This window comes from Mesoplodon mirus (assembly GCF_964341445.2).
Source record: "Mesoplodon mirus genome assembly, chromosome: 5".
NCBI lineage: Eukaryota > Metazoa > Chordata > Mammalia > Artiodactyla > Ziphiidae > Mesoplodon > Mesoplodon mirus.
This window is the reverse complement of record NC_138980.1, coordinates 183,959,799-183,980,829: the sequence shown is the minus strand read 5'-3', so window position 1 is coordinate 183,980,829 and position 21,031 is coordinate 183,959,799. Positions and strand designations below refer to the sequence as shown.

The following is a 21,031-nucleotide window of genomic DNA, read 5'->3' as shown; positions in this document are numbered from 1 at the left end:
TCACCTCCACTTTCCATGAAAAATCTGGAAGTTTAAGTTAAACTGGACCTTCTGAGGATTCTCTGTGCAGGATGGGAGACCCTAGTGGGAGTGGGTCCTGGTGCCATGTCCCTCCCACCTGGAGACGCCCCACCAGCTTCTGCAGGACCCCACCTCCCTGCTCCCCAGAGCGTCCCAACCCTCCTCTGGGACAGCTCTGCTGCGGACCCTGTGGACACACGCCCCTACCTCCCGCCCCGGGGCATGGAGGGGGACACGCTCCCAGGCGTGACCTGGGCGGGGCTGGCCCGTCCGTCTCTCTGTGGCTTGGTGAGGGCTTCTTTCAGACTTCACATTTCGCAAATTGTTAGAAATTCGGGCTTTGTGGGCATCGCGTGTATCTGTCTGAATAAATCACTCCCTTTCACACTCTTGGCCTAAATGTTGTCTAAATGCAGAGGACGCACAAGCAGCGGAGCCCCATCCTCGAAGGGACGGGGCCGGACTGCGGCTCTGCTGCGCCCACGGAGCCCCCGTTACCCAAGACGCCCGGTGGAGTGCAGGGGTGGGTGCGCCTTGACCTCAGGATATGGGAGCTGCTGGCCAGGTCACTGTGGGGGGACAGGGAAAAAAGGGAGCAGGAAGCACGGAGGGGAAGGCCTGTGTGGGTAACTCGAGGCTGGGCCTGCCCTCCCCTTTCCCATCTCCAGCCTCCCCTCCCCCTCCCCCCACTGCTTTCCATCTTCTCTGATTCTCCCTTTTCTCACTTTTTCCTCTCACCCAAAAAGGGATCTCTAAACAATGTGTCCCCTGGGGCCTGCATTGCCGGGACCCCCAAGTTTGGCATCCTGCTGCCCGGCTGCAAGACTAGCGTCCAGGAAACCTGAGATTATGGTTGTAGGGCCCTGGCCTGTCCTAGTGGAAGTGTCTGCTGGGTCAGGCGGGAACGTGTCCAGGGAGCCCCCGGTGGGAGGCTTAGGCTGAATCCACCGTGACAGCTCACTACCTCTCCAGCCCGCAGGCAGGAGGTGCTCCGAGGTAAGACGAGGGCTCACGTGTCCCCCCAGCCTGGCCAAGCCCTCTCCCCTGTGCCCTGGTGTCACCCTCCCACCCAAGGGAGCCCCCTGAGGATCCAGGCCCCCACTCCCTCCACGACCCCTGTGGCTAATGGTGGGCTCACACCCAGCATGGATTCCTGGGCACCAGGGTGCCAGCGGATGCAGAGGGGAGGGCTGATCCTCTGGAACTTACCTGGGCATCCTCAGAAGAGGAACACTGGGAACCAGAGGGAAAGTTCACATTCAGACAATTTGAGAAGTTTGGAAATCTCTTTGGAAAATAAATGTGGCTTAAAAATAAACACGGCCCCAGGCCCGGCAGTCCTGCCTGGGCATTTGCCCCACATCCACACAAAGCCGTGTGCAGATGTTCATCTCAGCTATTCCTCACAGCCCCACCCGGTCAGTGCGCAGCGGACACGGAGCCCCATGGCTGTACTACACCCCGCCTGGTGGGTCTCCAGAGACTGAGGCCAGCCCCAGGGTCACACGGTTTATACAATGTGCTCGAGATGACAAATCTATAGCGACGCAGAGCAGATGCAGGCCGCCAGGGGTGCGGCCACACAGGGGACAGAGGGACCCTCGGGGATGGACATGTCCGCTGTGACGTTGGCGAGGTGTTTGCAGGATGTCTCCACTGGGGGCCTGGGTGCGTGGGCACTTGGTACTATTCCTCACGACAACGTGTAAGTCTGCAATTATCTCACGAAGTTAATTAAAAGTAAAATTTTATAAAAACAACTAAATGTGCCCCAGCCTTGGAATCCTTGAGGTTCTCGTGTTGATGGTAGCAGCAGCTGCAGGCTGTTGGCATCGGGTGGGAGCCAGCGGGGGGCAGGGGCACGCAGCTGTGGCGGGCGGGGGGTTGTTACCAATTAACCGGCTCCACTGGTTTTCATTTAAATCATGAAAAATCACACCTGAAGGGGAGACGGCTTGCAGCTTCCCATCCCCAGTGGAGGTCCCGGGCTGCGGCCAGGAGCTGGTGGTGGGCATGGCGGGCACCCTGGAGCCGGACCCACCTGTGGATACTGGTGGAGATGAGTGGCCCAAGTGGGGCAACGAGCTCCAGTGCCTCCTGAGCTCGTCGGGTTTGCCGTGGGCCTGGGCAACCTCTGGAGGTCCCTGTACCTGTGCCAGACCTACGGGGGCGGGGGCGGGGTGAGCCGCACACCCTCCACATCTGTCCCCACCTGCGGCCTCCGCGGTGTTAGGGACCTGCTGCCCCCGGGGGATTTGTCCCTCTGAGGCCCAGTGGCCTCAGGTTGGCGGTGCTGCTCACTAGGCTGCCCGTCTGGGCTTTGCAGCGGTCAGGGCGCCCAGGCCCCCTCTGCAGGTGCTGCGGCCTTGCTGGCAGCACCCCAGACCGCGAGCCCAGGGGTTTGCTCAGGCTCCCAGCACCGAAGCCCGTGGGCTGGAGCCGGAGCGGCTCAGCCTGGGGTGCTTCTCGCTTGATGGCCTTCTCCTGTGTCACGCTTGCTCTTGGGGACATGAGGCCGTAGGCTGGCCGGACCACTGCCTTCGGGGGTGGACGTGGCCCGTTTTGTCCCCAGGCGCAGGGCGGGGGTTTCTCAGGCTGCCTCGTCCTCTCGTGGGTTCTGAACTGAGGCTCCTCTGCCCGTGCGAGACCGGCGGCTCCCCGGCACCTGCAGACCTGCCCGCCTGAGTTGGTCTCTGGTGGGAAATTTGGGGAGTGTCTCTTTCAGGGCCCAGGAGATGGGAAAGGCTGAGCTGGTGACAACTCACGCCACGTCTTCTGGTCGGGGAGGCATCCTTGTCCTTTCAAGGGTGGACAGCCAGCCCTCCGTGCGAGATAGGGGGCAGTGGACGGTGGGCAAGCAGACCCCACGTGAGCGCCACCTGCCGAGCTTCCTGGCCATAAGGACACTGCCTATTTATAAAGTCTTTGTTTCCTGATTGTGAGCAGATACAGGGCATGCGGGGAAGTTTGAAAGTGCAGGCGCCCCTGCGACAGCTGCCCCAGAGGTGCCGGAGCCCCCGCGGTTTGGGGTCGGGCGGGCGCCTGGGCCCCGGGTCTCCTGGCCAGCGCCTCTCTGACGAGGGCCCCTCGGGAAGTGCAGAAGCACAGGCGGCAGACCCGACCCGGGGCTCTCGGGGGCCTCTCGGCGCCCTTGGCGTCAGGTCAGGGCCTCGGCGACGCTCCGTACGCTGGGGATCTGACGTCTGCAAACGTTTCACTGCCCACAATCTTACTCACTGTTCAGAGCTGCCAGAGTCGGGGGCCTGGGAACCCCTTTCCTGCGAGGTCTGGTGGAGCGCAGGGTGAGGGTGGGGCTCTCCGAGATCCGCCAGTGGGCCGCTGTGCACAGCGGGCCCCCCGACGGGGCTGCGTGCTCCGTGTCACCAGCTCTTTGGTCCCCCCAGCCGTGCACAGCGGGTCCCCCGACAGGGCTGCATGCTCCGTGTCACCAGCTCTTTGGTGCCCCCAGCCGTGCACAGCGGGTCCCCCAACGGGGCTGCGTGCTCCGTGTCACCAGCTCTTTGGTCCCCCCAGCCATGCACAGCGGGTCCCCCAACGGGGCTGCGTGCTCCGTGTCGCCAGCTCTTTGGTGCCCCCAGCCGTGCACAGCGGGTCCCCCGATGGGGCTGCGTGCTCCATGTCACCAGCTCTTTGGTCTCCCCAGCCGTGCACAGCGGGTCCCCCGATGGGGCTGCGTGCTCCGTGTCACCTGCTCTTTGGTGCCCCTCCTGCTCTCAGGGCTGTGGCACCAAATGTGTGAGGTTTTCCCCACACCGACCGGGTCTCCGGTTCTCAGTGGACACCGACTGGGTGCCCCACGACCTAACCCCACCCTGACACCGCCTGACCCCACAGGCCAAGGGCTCACCCACAAGATGCCCCCCTCAGATGCCAATCTGGAGTAGCGGGTCCCCAAGTCACCCACAGCTTCTGTCCAACTTGGCTACGAATTCAAGGGGTCCCACGACCCCTCCTAAGGCTCAATAATTTTCTAGAATGGCTCCCAGGACTCAGGAAAACACTTAGGTTTACAGGTTTATTATAAAGCATACAACTCAGAACCGCCCTATGGAAGAGACGTGACGGGCGAGGCACAGGGAGGGGCACGGAGACCCCGCCCTCCCCAGGGGCAACCCTCCTGTGCCTTGAGTGTCACCCACCCAGAAGCCCCGCCAGGCAGGGTTTTTGATGGAACCACTGGCCACTGACTGGTGATTAACTCGGTCTCCCTGGTGGGCGTGGTCAGGGCCTCTGGCCACCAGCTCCATCCTCCAGGAGTTAGACCTCATTGGCATGAGCCCAGGTAAGGTTTAAGGGCTTATCACGGATGGCAGATGCTGCTTCTCTCTCCCATCACCCGCGAAAGGCTGAGGGTCTTCGGAGCTCTGAGCACCGAAATGCATTTCTTTTCGGGATGAGGACCAAATGTGCTGGTCTTGCTTCATCCCAGCATCACGGATCGTGTGAACCCTGCGCTGAGGTCCACCCGATGGTGGACCAACTCTCCTCCCTCCTTCAGATCCAGCAGAAATGAACTTACTGTGTGACTTGAGGGAGGCAGGTGCCCACGCTGGACGTGGAGCCCTCTGAGCCCTGCCCCCAGCGCCCCAGCCTGGTTTGTGACCTGAGTTCCTGTCCCCACGGCAGTCCCGTTGGGGTTGAAATGCACCTGACGCACAGGGTGGACGCTGCCCACCACGTGGTCACAGAAATGCCTCTGGTTCTCTTCTCCCCCAGCGTGGCGACTCAGCCACAGGAGAACCCTTGCCCTCCCTTGATATTTCCTTTGGGTGGACCCAGTCATGCTGACCTCAGCCGCCCCTAAGGCCCCCACCTGGGCCCGTCTGACCGGGGTTTTCCCCTCAGAGCAGGGGGGAGGGGGAAGGGGGCCAAGGTCTGGTTAGCCTGGAGGCTACAGCCCTTCCTAGACAGTGGATCACATACCTAGGACTCAGTCCCTGCCCGTGTGGCCATTCCATGTCGGTCCTCGCCACGCTGCAGCTGTGCGTCCCGAGGCCTGAGGGTGGCTGGGAGGCCCGCCTGCAGGAGACCCCACAGTGCAGGATGGAGACGGGGCGGGCAGGGAAGAGGGCCCCTCCGTCTGTGCCCTGGGCCCCGGCCCTGTGGCCGGCCCCTCCCCCCAGGGGCTCCCTGGGTGACCCTGGTTTTGTCCACACCCCTCTAGCTCCGAGTCCCAGCCCACAGATGCCCTCCCATCCCTGGGGCATCCAGCGCCTCCACCGAGGCTGAGTGCCTCCAGAATTTAACTCTCTCCTTTAATGCGGCTTGGCCTTTTGGCTGCTACGTAGAAGGCACCAATAAGCACTGTTTGCCCCAAGTGCTGGCCCTGGAGTCCTGTCAGAGGCCCACGTGGGCTGAGGGCTCCGTGGCCGCCTGTTCCCTCCAGGGCCCCAACTCAGCCTCCGAACCCTGGATTGTGACACGAAAAGCCAGACGGAGGCTGTGCTGGTGAAGGACACGGGGGCCTGTGGTGCGTGCCAGTGGCCCTTGGGAGCTGAGTCCAAGCTTCCTGCAGACAGTGTGGGGAGGACGCCGCCGACCGACCTCGTTGGCCAGCAGCCAACGCTGAGCTGCCCCGCGGGGTCACCTGGACCTGTGCGGGGCTGGGGGCAGCTGCCGGCGGTCCTGGAGCATCGAGGTGCCCACACATGCTGGTCCAAAGCACGCGGCTGGCGGGGACCCAGAGGGAAGGGCCCTCAGGTGAGACGCCGACATCGCTGACTCAGTGCTGGGGAGTTAGTGGCCCTCCCGACAGCGTGGGAGCATCCAGCGGGGAACCGGGGTCTCCCCAGCAGGCCTGGCAGGTCTGTGGGTTCGGGGAGGCCGGGCCCTGCCACCTAGCGGCACCCACTTTGTCCGCGGGGGCTCGCGGCGCAGAAGGGCCGCCGCCATCTCTGCCTGTCCTTCCCTCGGGCTCTGGCGTCGGTCAGTACGTGCTCCGTCCTGGGGGCCTCGGCGCCCTCTCCCGCCGCCGCTGGGTCCACCTCCCAGCATCTGGACTGGGGTGAAGGGTTGGAGAGACAGGTTCCTGCTCCAACTCAGGGCGAAGCTTGGGAGACCGTCTGGGGTGTCTCCTACCCGAGGCTCCACGTGAGCCGACCAGCTCCCCGACTCAGGAGCCCCGGAACCAGGGGTCACAGGGCCTCAGGGAGAACAACGCAGCCTGTCCATGGATGAAAACCACCAATAAAGCACCAGATGGTGGGGTAACACCAAGTCATTTAAAACAATGGCAACCCCCTGACATGGGGGTCCCCTATCCTCCCCTTGGGCGGCCACGAGCACTTCTCCCTCACCCCTGTGTCGTCCTCCGGCCCGAGGCCTGGCCAGGCAGATGGCGCCGCTGGCTGACCGCAGCGTCTTTTCAGGTGCCTTCCTCATCCCCTACCTCACTGACGGCCTTCAAGGGCAGCCCGCTTCCACATCGAGCTCGCCATTGGCCAGCGCCTGCGCAGGGGCAGCATCGGGGTGTGGGTGGCCATCTCGCCCTACCTGGGTGGAGAGGGTACGCACCTCTCTCTGATCCCTGCCCGCAGCTGCTGGGGGTAGCGGGGCGGGGGCGGGCGGCATTTACGTGTGCCATACGTGTTTCATGGGTGTTTGATCATCACTCCAGTGCATATCCAGTGGTTTTGAACCTGCAGACACGGGAGGTGCCCTGATGTAAAGATGCAGGGGCCTGGGCAGCGGCATCCCTGTGGGAGGACTTGGATGCTGGGTGCGGTGGCAGAGGCGGCGGGCCAGCCTCGGCGCAGCAGCGGGCTGTCCTGTGTCACCCAGCTCATGCATGCAGAGCGCCGAGCCTGCTTATCCCAGGAGCTCATGCACCAGGGGAGACCAGGCAGAGGGCAGACCCAGCTCCCCGTGTGCCCCTGAGGTGGGTGCTGCAGTACGGGACCCGAGCATCACCGTCCAGGCCTGTGACACACCTGGCGGCTGCAGGCCATCGGAAAGCCCCACCTGGAAGCAGCCTGAGGCTGGTGGAGAGCCAAACGTGGCCCAGCCAGAGAGCACCACATGGCCGGGAAGATGGTGGGTTGCCTGCGGGCGGACGCAGCCAGATGCAGGCCAGCGGGCAGACAGTGGGAGCCCTTTGGGGCGACGTAGGGAGCAGAAGTGTGGGATGTGCTTGAGGACGGTCTGCAACGGGGCAGCCAGGAGGGGGACGCTGACCGTGGTTGGTGCCTGCAGGGCTTGGCGGCTTCATCACATCTGTCCCAGTCAGCAGGTACTGCGACCCGGTCCTGGCCTGGGTGCTGTGGCACCTCCCCAGCTCCTCCCAACCCGCTGCCCTGGAGCGCCTGCCCGCCGGACCTCAACCTCACGGGCACTGCTCTTGGGCAGGAAGCCCAGCCTCGGCCGGCAGCTGGACACTGAGGCTTGTCACCCCTGCTGTCGCCTGTCCACTGCGGGCCCCAGGGCCCCGGAAGCCTTGCTCCTTCACTGAGGAGCGCCCAGGCCCTCGCAGCCGCTCGTGTGCCCGGTGACAGGAGGGTGAGGGACAGGCTGCTGCGCTCCCTGAACTCAGGCTTTAGGTGGAGACGCCAGCCAAGGGCGTCATCTGGGGACACCTCCCAGATGCGGGAAACAGTCATGGTTTTCAAGTTCGCTCGTAAAGCTGGGTTGACCTCTTTCCCTTCCTGCCTCTGGCTGACAGAAACTTGTGCTTGGCACGCGCTGGACAAGGCTGGCCCTGGGGGCTCAGACCAAGGGTCTGGGCTGGGAGGCCCTCCATGTCGGCCACAGAGGCCACTGGCAGTCAGCCTCCCTGTCCCTCACTCAGGGTGGCCGTGGTCCTGCCCTGTGTGCCCAGGTCACCTGCAGTCTATGGCCAGACCATGACTGCACGGGCTGGTTCCAGGCTTTGTGCAGGAATGCCGGGACGGCAGCGCTGTGAGCCACCCCCGGTACTGGCAGACACTGAACATCACGGCCGACATCAATGACGGTGGCTCTGTCCAGTGGTGGCTGCCGGTCTGCTTAATGGCCTCCTGGGCCACGGTGTACCTGTGTGTCATCAGAGGCATTGAGACCCCCGGGAAGGTGAGAGCCCACAGGCCAGACGCCGCTCCCACCAGCCCCAGAGGAGCCCTCCCCATTTCCATCATTGCCGGCCTCCGGGGTTCAGAGGCTCGGCGAGGAGGGGCGCAGCATCAGCACTGTCACGTGTCCCCGGAGAACTGATGCCTTTGTCACCATGAGGTGAAGCTCTGCAGCCGGGCAATAGTCTGCTCCGAGTGCACTGGGATGTTAGAGGAGATGCTCCAGCCTTCGCTGACTAAACTAATACAGTGCGCTTTTTCCAATTGTTTTCTTTTCACCTCTTTGGGCCGTTTTGTTTGAGGCGTGATTCTTGTAGACAGCATAGAGTTGGTCTTGTTTTTTTATCCAGTCCGACAATCCCTGCCTTTTTTAATTTTATTTTATTGGCTGCATTGGTTCTTCATTGCTGCGCGTGAGCTTTCTCTAGTTGTGGCGAGCGGGGGCTACTCTTCCTTGCGGCGCGTGGGCCTCTCATTGCGGTGGCTTCTCTTGTTGCGGAGCACAGGCTCTAGGTGCGCGGGCTTGAGTAGTTGCGGCACACAGGCTCAGTCGTTGTGGCGCACGGGCTTAGTTGCTCCGCGGCATGTGGGATCTTCCTGGAGCAGGGCTCAAACCCGTGTCCCCTGCATTGGCAGGCGGATTCTTAACCACTGCGCCACCAGGGAAGCCCCCCTGCCTTTTTTATCTGGGGCGTTTAGGCCATTTACATATAATGTGCTTATTGATCCGGTTTGGTTTAGCTCGTCATCTTGTACTTCTTTTCTGCTCGTCCCCTCTGTTCTTTGTTCCTGTTTCACTCTTTTGCTGAGTATTTCTTGATCCCACTCTATGTGCTTTGCTTATCAGTAGCACCTTGGTGGTTGAATTAGGGGTGGTAGCATCATGGTCTGTCTCCAAGCAATGCTGCAGCACTGCACACAGGAAGCTCTCAGCATCACCCTCCCTCCCCACAGTGTCCACGCTGTTGTCATACATGTGACTTGCAATGTGTTATAAACACCAAGTGCGTTCTCAGCATTTTTTTTTTTTTTTGGCTGCACTCCACGGCTTGTGGGATCTTAGTTCCCTGACCAAAGTGCCAAGTCTAACCACTAGACTGCCAGGAAACTCCTGCATTCTCAGCATTTTTGTTTCAAACAGTGGATTATCTTTTAAAGAGACTTAGACAATGAGAAAAAACATATTGATAGTTACCTGGTCTCCATGCAATAAGGACCAGGGGAGCCTGAGCCTAAGCCCCCAAGCCTGCCTTTCAAATTGCACCTAGCACAGGGCTTCCCACCTTCTCTTCCTTCTGGGCTTGGATAAGTCCAGTTTTATATGTCTGTCCTTTAAATGACTGTGACGAAATCCCATGCATTTCTACCAGGTCTCCCATCCGTGGTTATGGAGGTCTGCAGGTCCGAGGGTGCACGTGTGCCTGTGCTTTTTCTCGGTTACCGTGTGAGGGTGGTGATTACCCTCGTGTGAGGGGCTCCAAGCTTGGGGGACTGGAATTTTGGAAGCAGCCACATCAGTCACAACAAGCCAGCCAGAAGCCCCGAATAATCCTGCCATGAAAGTCCCTGAAGATGCACTGGGTAGTTCCCCGGTGTCTACACTGGGGGCTGGGGGTTAGGAGGGAAGGGCTTTCACTTGCAGATTTATTTTTCGCAGTTGCCGTGTGTGCAGACCCCTCCCCAACCCTGAAAGAACTGGGGGCTGGTCCTCCTGTGGGAGGTGTGGGCAGGTGTGTGGCCCCATGGACCCTGAGAAGCGGCCAGTTGGGGGCCTCAGGGTGGAAGGAAGAGGGGCCTGACTGTGGACGAGGGGGAGTCTGCCCGCCCTGGGGAGCCCGTCGCCCTCCTCAGCGGAGTCCACGTATGGGTTTCCGGGGAGCCCCAAACGCTGCAAGCTTGACTGGCGCTCACACCCCACCATCCCCTCCCGGGTCCCACAGGTGACGTGGCGGTGGACCCAAGCATCTCGGTACACCCACCCCTCTCAGGGGTGCACGCGGAACAGACACACTGCAAAGACTAACAGCCGGCCTTTCTCAGGCAATTTATTTCATGGCCTTGTTCCCCTACCTGCTTCTCTCAGTTTTCCTCATCAGAGGACTCACCCTGCCTGGGGGGACCGAAGGACGGACCTACCTATTCATGCCCGACGTAAGTGGGTCCCGAATCCAAGCCCCGCGGGGTGCAGCCTCTGGAAGCACGCGAGCTGGGGCCCCTGCCCAGCCCAGCTCGTCCCAACCCCTGGCTGTGGGAGCAGAGACGTGGTCACAAGGAGGGGCAGCCTGGGGTCCCAGGGGTCAGGTTCGGTGGGGAGGGAGCACAGGAGGACTCGGTCTGGAACGTGGAGACCCCGATGAAATGGGGGTTCAGGGGGGAGGCCGGCTGGGGACCCGCACGTCCCACCCCTGGGGTCCCAGGCCCCACACCTCTGAAGTGCAGCAGTGCAGCCCCACCAGGCGAGGACCACTGGGCCATTCCACAGTCTCCGGGGCCCCAGCATCCCCGGGACCCCAGGGGCTGCACAGCTCACCCCGCAGCCTCCCAGGCAGAGCCCTTCCCCGGGGGAGGGACAGGCCCCTGGGATGCAAGCAGGCGGAGGTTTGCCCGGTCCAGCAGCAGCAGCATCAGGCACTGTGTGCACGGGGCCCCACCTGGCCCTCAAGTCCTCAGAACCCCGGGCCTGAGGGGGAGCAGAACAAACACCCTGAGTCCGAGCTGCTCAGCCTCGGCTCCCAGCCCCGAGAGGGCTGTGCCCCCAGCGCTCAGGGCCACACGTCTTGTGTGGATGGGACCCGGGGCGCCATTACACGTCACAAGCAGGCAGCTGGAGTCGGCCATGTCAACTGCTCCTCGCGTGCGGTCCCCAGCTTTTCTTGGGGCCTGAGCAGGTGGCACTGCTCGTGGGATGCGTCCAGGGATGCTGGGAACATTCCAGAACAGGAGGCACTGGGCCAGGGCAGCTCGTCTGCTCATCTCAGACCCCTATCTGCTTGCAGCTGCAGGTCCTGCAGCGCCCCCGGGTGTGGCTGGATGCAACCACACAGATATTCTTTTCTCTGTCCCTGGCCTTCGGAGGACACATCGCTTTTGCAGGTTACTACCCGCCCAGGTAGGGTCGGGCTGGGGGCAGGGAGCCAGGCTTCAGAGAGACACACCAAGCACTTCTTTGCCGTGACCTCCTGCCGGGGACGGAGGGTGATCTGGTGTGAGCTTCTGATAAGGACAGACTGTCAAGATCTGGCAATTACTGAGTCATCCCCCAAGGGCTGGGAGGTTGGGGCCCTCTGGGGCAGCTTCCAGCAAGTTCCGGAGTGGCTGCTGGAAGAGAACCTCGGTCCTCAAACCCTGGAACAAGGCCATAACCGGGGGCTGCCTGTGTGTGACGCATGGGGCCATAAAAGCAGAAATACCGCCTGTGTCCACCTCCTTGTTACTTAAAATAGATGCCAGGCCCACGCCTCTTTATGGGACGGACTGGCCGTTGCACCAGGCATGACCGCAGGTCATAAGCCACACGGTGCCAGCAGTGATGCCCTTAAACTTACCTCCAGGTGGTTGTCCGTGGGGACAGGCGGGGGTGGGGTGCAGGAGAGGGAGTGGGGACCACTGGGTGAGTGGGAGCCGGACCCCCGGGAGGGTGTCGGCGGGGAGGTGTCTGAGATGTCCTCAGAGCACAGCAGCGAACCGTGTTCCAGGTGAAGCACAGGCAGGTCCCCGGGGGCCCTGATGACATGTGTGTCCACCCAGGAACAACTGTAAGAGGGACGCGGTGACCATCGCCCTGGTCAACGGCATGACCTCCCTCTGTGCGTCCATCACTGTCTTCTCTGTCCTGGGGGTCAAGGCGGCCAGCGACCACGGGCGCTGACTGGACGGGTGAGAACGGTGCCCTTGGGCTCTGGGGTGAGGCGGCCCCGAGCTCAGCCCCCACGTGGGGATCTCCAAGATGACCTTCTGTTTCCCCAGAGCAGTGGGGTGGAGGGTCCACCCAGAACCTGGGATGGGACCTGACCCGGAAGCAGGGTCCTTGCAGGGATGACTGGTTAAGGTGAGGTTGTCCTGGACAGGGTGGGTCCCTAATCCAATGGCTGGTGTCCTGATAAGAGACAGAAGGGGGACACACAGACACGGAGGAGCAGGCCGGGTGACCACAGAGGCAGAGGCTGGGGGGACGTGGCCACAAGCCCGGGGACACCTGGGCCCCAGGGGCTAGAAGAGGCAGGAAGGACCCTCTCCTGTAGCCTCCGGAGGGAGCGCGGTCCTGCCCACACCTTGATCTTGGACGGCTGGCTGCAGAGCTGGGAAAGGATGAATCCCTGTTATTTTTTATTATATTTTTTTTGCGGTACGCGGGCCTCTCACTGTTGTGGCCTCTCCCACAGCAGAGCACAGGCTCCGGATGCTTAGGCTTAGCGGCCATGGCTCACGGGCCCAGCCGCTCTGCAGCATGTGGGATCTTCCCGGACCGTGGCACGAACCCGCGTCCCCTGCATCGGCAGGCGGACTCCCAACCACTGCGCCACCAGGGAAGCCCGAATCCCTGTTATTTTAAGACCCCCCAGGCTGAGGTCGTTTGTCACAACAGCCCCGGGAGCTGATGCTGTTAGGATGCCCCCACCCTTGAAGTTACCACGTTAGACGGATGGCCTGGTGGCCTCCAGACATGGTTTATGGGTGAGAGCCCATCAGAGCTGCACAAGCCTGCCCTCTGGGCGCTGCTAAACGTCCCCACGGCCCCGGACGGCCAGCGGAACGATGGCCGTGTCAGCAGAGCGTGGGGGGATGCCTAAAGGCAGCCGCCAGGCGCTCCAGGCACTGCTGAGCAAACGCGCCTCTTGGAACGTTCCGGAGAGGTTGCAGTGGCCACGGCCGAGCGGCGAGCAGTGTCACCCCCGCGGGACAGCAGCTCTTCCAGCCGCTCCACCGAGACGCGCAGCGAACAAAATTGTTGACCCATCACCACTGGGCTCCTGCCCACGGCCATACCTCAGGCGGCATCCCCGTCTTTTTGCTGCATCTGGGAAACTGGACAGCACTTAAACAGCAAAATCACCGACAAAAAGCACAAAAATGCGAAAACCGCGGCCGCAGCCAGCCTGGGAGAGGCTTGTCTACAGCTCCGCGGATGAGAGGGCAGAGCGTCCCGGGGGTCTGGCGGGAACGGGCGCGTCAGCCACTCTGGACACGTCCGCAAATGCCCTCGGGATGGTGTGGGGACTGGATGCAAGGTGACAAGTTCCTTCTAGCGAGCAGGAGAATTTGCAAACGTGGAAGCCCCGCGGAGTCTGACCCTCAAGCCCTGAGACAGACGTGGAGGCACGAGGAGAGCTGCCCCCCGCAGCCCCACCGCGGCAGCTTTAGGAGCGCCACCCCCAGGGCCATCGGGCCCTCGAGTCGGGGAGGCAGGGAGCCGCAGGCCCATTTGTACCCGGGCCCCGAGGCTGCAGCCTCTGTCCCCCGTGTGTGCACGAGGCCGGGCCCCCCACTGTCTGCCCCCAGGGCATCTGCTCACTCCACCTGCCACCCTGCAGAGACATCCTCTGCCACATCAACGTCTTCCATCTCCCCGAGAGCAGCTCCAGGAAGGACTACGCGGCTGCCCTCGCGCACCTTGACTCCACCCAGCCCGAGCGGTGGCGGCTCCCCCTGGAGGCCTGCTGCCTGGAGGATTTCCTGGATAAGGTACCCCAGGGGCTGTGGCTAGGCTGCAGGTGGCTGCAGGCGTTGAGCCGGGGTCAGCAGTGAAGGGCTCGGGGCTGACCCTGTGCCCCGCTTCTCTGAGCTCCTAGAAAACCCCACGGCCTCAACGCAGAAGGTCCAACGGGCCCTGCCCAGCAGGCGGAGATCCAGGCTGACCCGAGAGTGGGAGTTGTGGGTGCCCAGAGCCCAGGGAGAGGGGCCTGAGCATAGCCACGGAGCCAGGCTGTGTCTGGAGCCACGCACGGGGCCAGCTGATGAGGGGATGGGGACAGCAGGCTGGGGGCAGTCAGAGGGCAGGTCCTCGGGACAGCGGTCGGATGGGCTCCTGAGCCTAAGGCCCCCAGGCCCCACGGCACCTGATGCAGGGGATTTAGGGGTACAAGTCCCCTCCCTTTGGAGGTGTACCTGTACTTTGTTATAACACAGCCCGGACAGGGCTGCCGCAGCCTGACTCAGCAGAGTGTTGGTGCACACGCGTGTTCCTGTGTGGGCGTGTTGGTGCACATGCGTGCCCCGGTGTGGATGTGAGGGCCCACCGTGCGCTGCGTTGCAGAGCGCCTCGGGCACAGGCCTGGCCTTCGTCTTCACGGAGGCCGCCCTCCACGTGCCGGGGCCCCCGTCTGGGCCGCGCTCTTCTTCGGATGCTGTTCAGCCTGGGCTTGACATCCATGTTCAGGAACACGGAAAGCGTCATCACACCACTCCTGGACTTGAGGGTCATGCCCAGATGGGTCCCCAAGGAGGCCCTGACCGGTGAGTGGCCAGCCAGGCCCCCCTGCAGGGCCTGTCCCCACTGCTCTGCTGCCCCTACCCTCTGTCCACACTGCCCGACGTCCAGACGCCCCGCCTCCACGAGGGCTGGAGGGCCCTGACCCCGCAGCTCTGACTCAGCGCCTCAGGGATCATCACAGGGGAGCTGAGGGTCAGGGAGGATGGGGGCAGGGGACGCCGCCCCCCACGGCCCATGGCGGCCACCCCAGCCGAGCACGCCCTCCAGCTCCGTAGGTGCAGGGGGACATGATGGGGGCAGTGGACAAGGGGAGACGCCTGAGCATGGGGTTGGGTCCGGGGCTGGCCGGCCTGCTCGGCGTCCTCTCAGCCACCTGCTCCACCCTGCGGTCGGGAAACTACTGGCTCGAGAGTTTTGACCGCTACGTCGCTTCCCCGGGCCTGATCCTCTTTGCGTTCTCCGAGGTGGTTGGTGTCATTTATGTTTATGGGATGAAACGGAGTCAGCGTCCAGGGGTCCCGCCCCTCCGCTCCAAGCGTCCCCAAGTACACACACGTGTGGGCATCGGGCAGCCGGTCTCCTGGACGGCTACAGGATGACACGGACCATCTGAGTTCCCTCCCCAAACAAACCCGTCCACAGATGCACCCCTGGGACCCACCCGCCGGGCTGTGGGGACGCTAGTGACAAAATGACCAGTCCCCAGCCACGCGGGGGGACTCCTAAAGTCCAAGGACAGGTGGACACTAGGGCACCGGGAGGCCCTGCCCAGGGTTCCAAGCCCCACCGTCCTGGAGGCCTCTGAGGAGGCCCCACACTGGTCCTGCCCACCCACACCTGGCCCGGGCCTGCGGCCCACCTGTCACTCACACCTGCACTCATATCTGTCACTCTCATGGTCACTCACGCCTGGACTCACACCTGTCACCCTGACCGTAGCCCTGCCCAGATGACCCTGGAGGTTGTGCCCCCTGATCTTGTATTCTAGGAGATCCTGAGAGGCCCCAAATGCCAGGGCCTCCATGTTGCTCTGTGGGCACTGGGACAGTGGGCTTGTCCCCGGAGGGATGCTATCCGCCTCGAGAGACCGGAGTAAGAGGCAGTGGTCCGTGGTGATGAGGGGGGAACAGTGAGCCCCTGGACTCAACGGGTTGTGGGTCTCAGAAGGGGACCCTCAGGAGCCGGGAGGAGTGGCCTGGGGGGTGGGGAACAGGAAGGGGAGGGGCCCCAGGAGGGTCGGCTCCTGGGTGGCTGATACCTTCTCCTGGGTCTGCAGTGGCAGCTGCACATCCCCGGCCTCTGTCTCCATCCTGGGGGCCCGGGTCAGGTGCCACCTTCCCTCCCACAGCGGGCCAGTGGAGGGTTCCCTACCCCTCACAGAGCCGGAGTTCCCTGCCCCCAAGGCCGAATCCACAGGTCCTGCTGTTCCCCGGGCCAGGCTGACCTGCCCCTCTGGCCTTCCCCACACATTGACCTGGGGGTTGAGTCCTCATCAGGACCCCAGAAGTTTGCCTGGTCCGGGGGCCACTCAGGAAGATGCGGGGCTAAGGTCAGAGTGGAGGTGGGGCAGCCCCATGGGCTACATCTTTGTGGCAGGACAAAGGCTACTGGTCGAGCGGCTGGGGGATCTGAGCCCGTGGCAGATCTGAGTGTCTCTGTGGCAGGTTCTGTGACGACATAGCGTGGATGACCGGGTGGCGGCCCGGCCTCTACTGGCAGGTGACCTGGAAGGCTGTCAGCCCCCTGCTGCTGTTGACCAGCTTTGTGGCCTACGTTGCCCTCCTGGCCAGCTCACCCCCGGGCTACAAGGCCTGGAACCCCCAACACGTAGGTCTTTGGGTGGGGGGCCGGGAGCACTAGGGTCACCTCAGACCTGGCCCGGCCCTTCCCTGGTGCCTTTCGGGGCCCAGGGGACCTCACAGTGGACATTCGTGCCCTAAGGGCCACGTGGGCTGCTTTTGCTCTGAGACCCCAGATCCCCAGATCCCCGATGTCCCCTGGGGCAACGGTGCCGATTCCAGCAGCCCCGGTGACCTTGGGCAAGGGCCTCAGTCAGTGGCGGAAGCACAGGAGCAGTTTCCAGACTCCGGCGACTTCACGGGTCCCTGAAGCCCCTCCCACAGGGACGTGGCTTCAAGCCACACTTCCCCAGTGCCGTGGGGACGGGCTCTGCAAACGCCCAGCCGGGTCCCAGACTAGAAACCGCCACTGAGCCGGTCCGAGCGTGGGCGCGTGGCCCCGACTCGAGCCAGCTCTTGGCCCCAGGCTGTGCTCTGAGCCGCATGGGTCCCGCCAAACTGCCGGCCGTTTGGTGGCTCAGAGCTGCCCCTTACCTGGAGTGTTGAAGCAGCTGCTTCCAAATTCTCCCCAGAAAGGAGCTGCCCCAGAGGACCAGGCAGGCACAGGAGGAATGGTGCCATGTTTCTCAAAGAGCTTCTCGTGACTGTGGTCCTGTTAGATTCGCCACAGAGCCTCAGCTCGGGTGGCGGTGCTGCCCCCCTTATGGAGGGAGCATAGGGTCTGACGATGCCCAGCGGATCAGGCCAAGGCAGCCCCGAGGCCCCGCGGCCCCTAGGGGTGTGCGGAGTGGCTCTCTCCAGAACCCGACGCCCCAGATCCCAGGCCTGTCTCTCAGATCCAAAACCCTACGAGAGGTTCAGCCAAGCCCCGGAGCTTCAGCTGCCTGAGTCCCCACTGGCCCGGGGAGCGGCCCCTGGCCGTGTGCCTTTTCCATCCACCCACCCTGGGTGCTTCGTCTCGGGAAGAGATGGGGTGAAGCTGCCCCACACAACTCATGGCCCCTGTGGTTGAGCGTCCGCCTTGCTCCATCCGGGAGTGGAGGTGGGGGGAACCTGTCCCCTGCCCAATGCCCACCTCGGGGCCCTGTGCCCTGCAGCTCAGTTCCCCTCGGGGCAGGAGAAGCCCCGCCCGGGCTGGGTGCGGGCCACCTGTGTGCTCCTGTCCTTCCGGCCTGAACTGAGGGTCCTGGTGGTCACGCTGGCCCCGCTGCTCACCCGGCGCAGACAGAAGTGGCAGGACATGCGGCAGGACAGGCGTCCGAAGCTGCAGGGCCGGGGGTACCGGCCAAGGGCAGGGCGGGGGGCAGGGAGGGCCCTGCCTGTGCCAAAGCGTGACCACACCGGCACACACTCGCCCGACTCGAGGCCCATGGTCGTCTTTCCCGACACCGTTGCGCCCTCCAGATCAGCTCATGGCACAGCCCAGCTCCGACATCGCAGTCCACGCACTTCCCCAGATGGGGGGCAGCCCACTGTCTGCCTCCTGGGCCCTGCGGCGGGTAGCCAGGCACTGTGCCCGGCGATTCCATGGGCAAACAACTGGGGTGCCGACAGCCAGGCCAGCGGTAGGGGGACATCTGGGAAGGCCCAGCCACACCCCACAGCCGAGGGGTCTCGTGCCACGCGAATTTGGGAACCTGCAGGCAGGGCCGGCCTCCAAGGAAAAGCAGACTGCGTTCTCTGCCACGAGGCCCCGCCCCATAGAAGCCCCTTTCTTTACCTAGAGCCCTGGGGTCATGGGGAGGGTCTGGTGTGGCTGCACGTGATGGGGAATCTCGGGGGTGTGGGTCCGTCTCGACCGATGCTCGGGCTGCCCAATGCAGAGAATTGTCACGGAAGCATGGCCCATCCTGCTCTCAAAGGCCAGGGAGCTGCGGCGAGAAAGCCAGCGGGGAGGCCGGCTCTTCCCAGGCTTGGCTCAGAAGCACTGCCTTTTATTCTTCTGAGACTTTCTCAGTCAAATGTGTCAGGAATGAGCAAAAAGGCCGATTATCACGCGGGTTTCGACTGTCTCCAGGGGAAGGCCCTCCTCCCTCACGCCCGGCCCTTCCTTCAGCCAAGACCCGCCCATTCTTGAGCCCACTCACCTCCACCCGCCCTCCTCTGCTCTGGCCCTCCTCCGACAGCCAGAGGTCAGCTCTAAGGTGCTGGGCACTGGATACACGGGCTTGCTTCCACCCCCAGCCCCACGGCCTCACTCAAGGAGACCATGTGTGTCCTTGGTGTCGTGCTGGGAACACTTCCCGCTAAGCTCCAGTCCCAGGCTGGGCAAACGCTGTCCATGGTGCTGAACCAACCCCAGCTGACAAGGACCAGGTGAGGCCAGGCATGCGTGAGGGGGCCCTCGGCAGCCCAGACCCCAGGAAACAGAAGCACGTGCGCTACCACCCACCTAAGAGGAGCTGAGTATTAAAGCGGGGTTAACCCAAGAGTGCCCCCAAAGTGAGTCCTAAGCTGCACAGGGAGCCCGGGGCCCGCATGTTGCCCACTCCGTGCCACACTCTATGACTCGTGGCCCCTTCCCCCATCAAAAAGCCAACACAGCCGTGAGTCTTTCTCAGCCTCCCTCCTCCACGTTCAGGGGCCCTGGGCTTCCAGTGGGTCCGCCCAGGGGATCCGGGATCACGTCCCGCCTTCAGGTTAGCTGATTAGTTACAAACTCCACCTGCACCTGTAATGCCCCTTTGCCACGTCCGGTGATGTGGATCCTGGGGTTAGGATGTGGCGTCTTTGGGGGTCATTATTCTCCCACCGGCACCTGGGGGACTCTGGGCTGCCAGGTGTGGGAAGCGCTCTGTTCACAGGTGAGTGTCCCACGGCTGGGCGCCAGCACGCACCAGGGCTGTGGCGGTGGGGGGAGCGGAGCCGTGGGGCCGAGGGCCCCCCGGGCCTTGTCTGTGCCCTGCTTTCACTCCTGCCCCTCGTGCCTTGCTCACCTTGGCTTCTCTGGCTGCGCACACATCTGGGGGCACGTGAGTCAGAGGCTCCTTCACCTGCAGTTCAGACCTAGGGAAGCCCAAGAAACTAGACGTTTTTTCTTTGCTTCTAAGAATTTTATTATTTTCATGTTTCACCCTGAGGAGACTTGGTAGTCTGCATGGTGATTTTAAAAAATAGATAAATCAGAGTGAGGTCTTACTCACTTGAGCCTGACCAGAGCATACGTCCTTTCCAAGAGTTTTACACTTTAGTAAAAATACAAGTGACTGGGCTTCCCTGGTGGCTCAGTGGTTGAGTCCGCCTGCCGATGCAGGGGACACGGGTTCGTGCCCCAGTCCGGGAGGATCCCACGTGCCGCGGAGTGGCTGGGCCCATGAGCCATGGCCACTGAGCCTGCGCGTCCGGAGCCTGTGCTCCGCAACGGGAGAGGCCACAACAGTGAGAGGCCCACGTACCACAAAAAAAAAAAAAAAAAAAATACAAGTGACTTTGAGTAAAATTGGGACAAATTGCATTTAGTAGACAAACAAGGTTCCAGAGGCATGTAGAGGTCAGGAAACTGAGCAATGACTGACCTGTTTCTGGAAATGCCGGAAACGGGTCCAGGGGCGCTGGGAGCCTGTGGTGGCCGGTGGCGGGTCAGTGGGGTGCAGCTGTGGGGTCCAGGTCACCTCCCCCTGCATGGAGCACTCTCCGCTTTGGGCAGCAGGTCAGTCCTTCCCAGCAGGGGCACCGCCAGGCCGGCAGCAGGTGGGCGGGGTCAGTCCCGCACTGCTCATTTATGATGCGCTTGCGGACTTGGGTCCGTCATAAATGCTCGGTCACTCGGACGCTGCAGCAGTGGCAGTAAACAGGCAACAGCCATAAACCCCGGCAGGCGCCCTGCACTCACGCTCAGCTGATCTGGGCTGCGTCAGCACCGACGCCGTCCAAGGTACACTTGACGGCACCTGCCACATCATGTGGACCCATCAGGGACATCCTGGAAGGAAGCCTTGGGAACTGCTCAAGGTCATCAAAATGCTGCTTTCCAGCCTCCGTGTCGTCCCTGGGCACAGGGCAGACAGCCAACCCCCAGGTCACCCCCTGAGCTGCCCCTCCTGCTCTGTGTGCCCTGCAGGGCTCTGAAGGGCACAGCCTCAGCACAGACGAAGCAGCGCAGGCCCGGGCGATGGCTTCTCCGGGTGGAGGCGCCTCACAGGGACCGGAGGTCGGGCTGGGCGCGGAGGCGGGGACCCGACCAGGGACACAGAGGGACTCTGACGGGCTGCTGCAAGGAGGGCCTGGGCCTGCTCTCACAAAGCCCCCCGGCACCTCAGTCCCTCTTGGTGTCGGCTGAGCCGTGTCCCCGCAACCTCGCCCTTACCCACCTCCTGAGCCCTGGCCCTGACGCTGGACCCAGCCAGCCTCTGTCAGCTCCATCCCGGGAGGTCACTGCGTGGAAGACAGCCCCAAGACCAGCCTCCAACTTCCCTGCCCCCCAGCAGCACCACCACCACCTAGAAATAGTTTGATTCACAGTCCCAGACCTGCTGGGCCGGAAACGTGTCTGTGTGTGCGGGTGGCATCTGTATGGTCCACCCCCCAGGGGACCGGGGTGGCATCTGTGTGGTCCACCCCCCCAGGGGACCAGGGGTGGCATCTGTGTGGTTCAACCCCCCACCAGCGAGCCCAGGTTGAAATCTGCCCCTTGCCTCCAAGCCCCCAGGCTCCCTGGACAAGCTCTGGGGCACTTGGCCACGGCCCGGTCAGGGGCTGACCACCGTTCTCCCCGGGTC

The 21,031-nt window shown here is 62.9% G+C and overlaps 1 protein-coding gene across 1 annotated transcript; it reads left to right on the top strand.

The window, feature by feature from the left end:
• Window positions 1–2,034: 2,034 nt before the first annotated feature.
• On the top strand, window positions 2,035–20,767 carry LOC309805426 (inactive sodium-dependent neutral amino acid transporter B(0)AT3-like; the record flags this gene model as incomplete). Its single annotated transcript, XM_082623322.1, is given in 26 exon segments — window positions 2,035–2,122; window positions 2,125–2,196; window positions 6,411–6,435; window positions 6,437–6,457; window positions 6,459–6,547; window positions 7,234–7,324; window positions 7,326–7,369; window positions 7,904–8,085; window positions 10,125–10,235; window positions 11,081–11,193; window positions 11,832–11,949; window positions 11,953–11,960; window positions 13,616–13,766; window positions 14,338–14,401; window positions 14,404–14,424; window positions 14,427–14,537; window positions 14,684–14,706; window positions 14,790–14,981; window positions 15,503–15,606; window positions 15,791–15,841; window positions 16,179–16,341; window positions 16,638–16,800; window positions 17,411–17,878; window positions 18,370–18,445; window positions 18,498–18,629; window positions 20,374–20,767. Coding segments are annotated over 26 exon segments (3,075 nt in total).
• Between the last annotated feature and the right edge of the window lie 264 nt (window positions 20,768–21,031).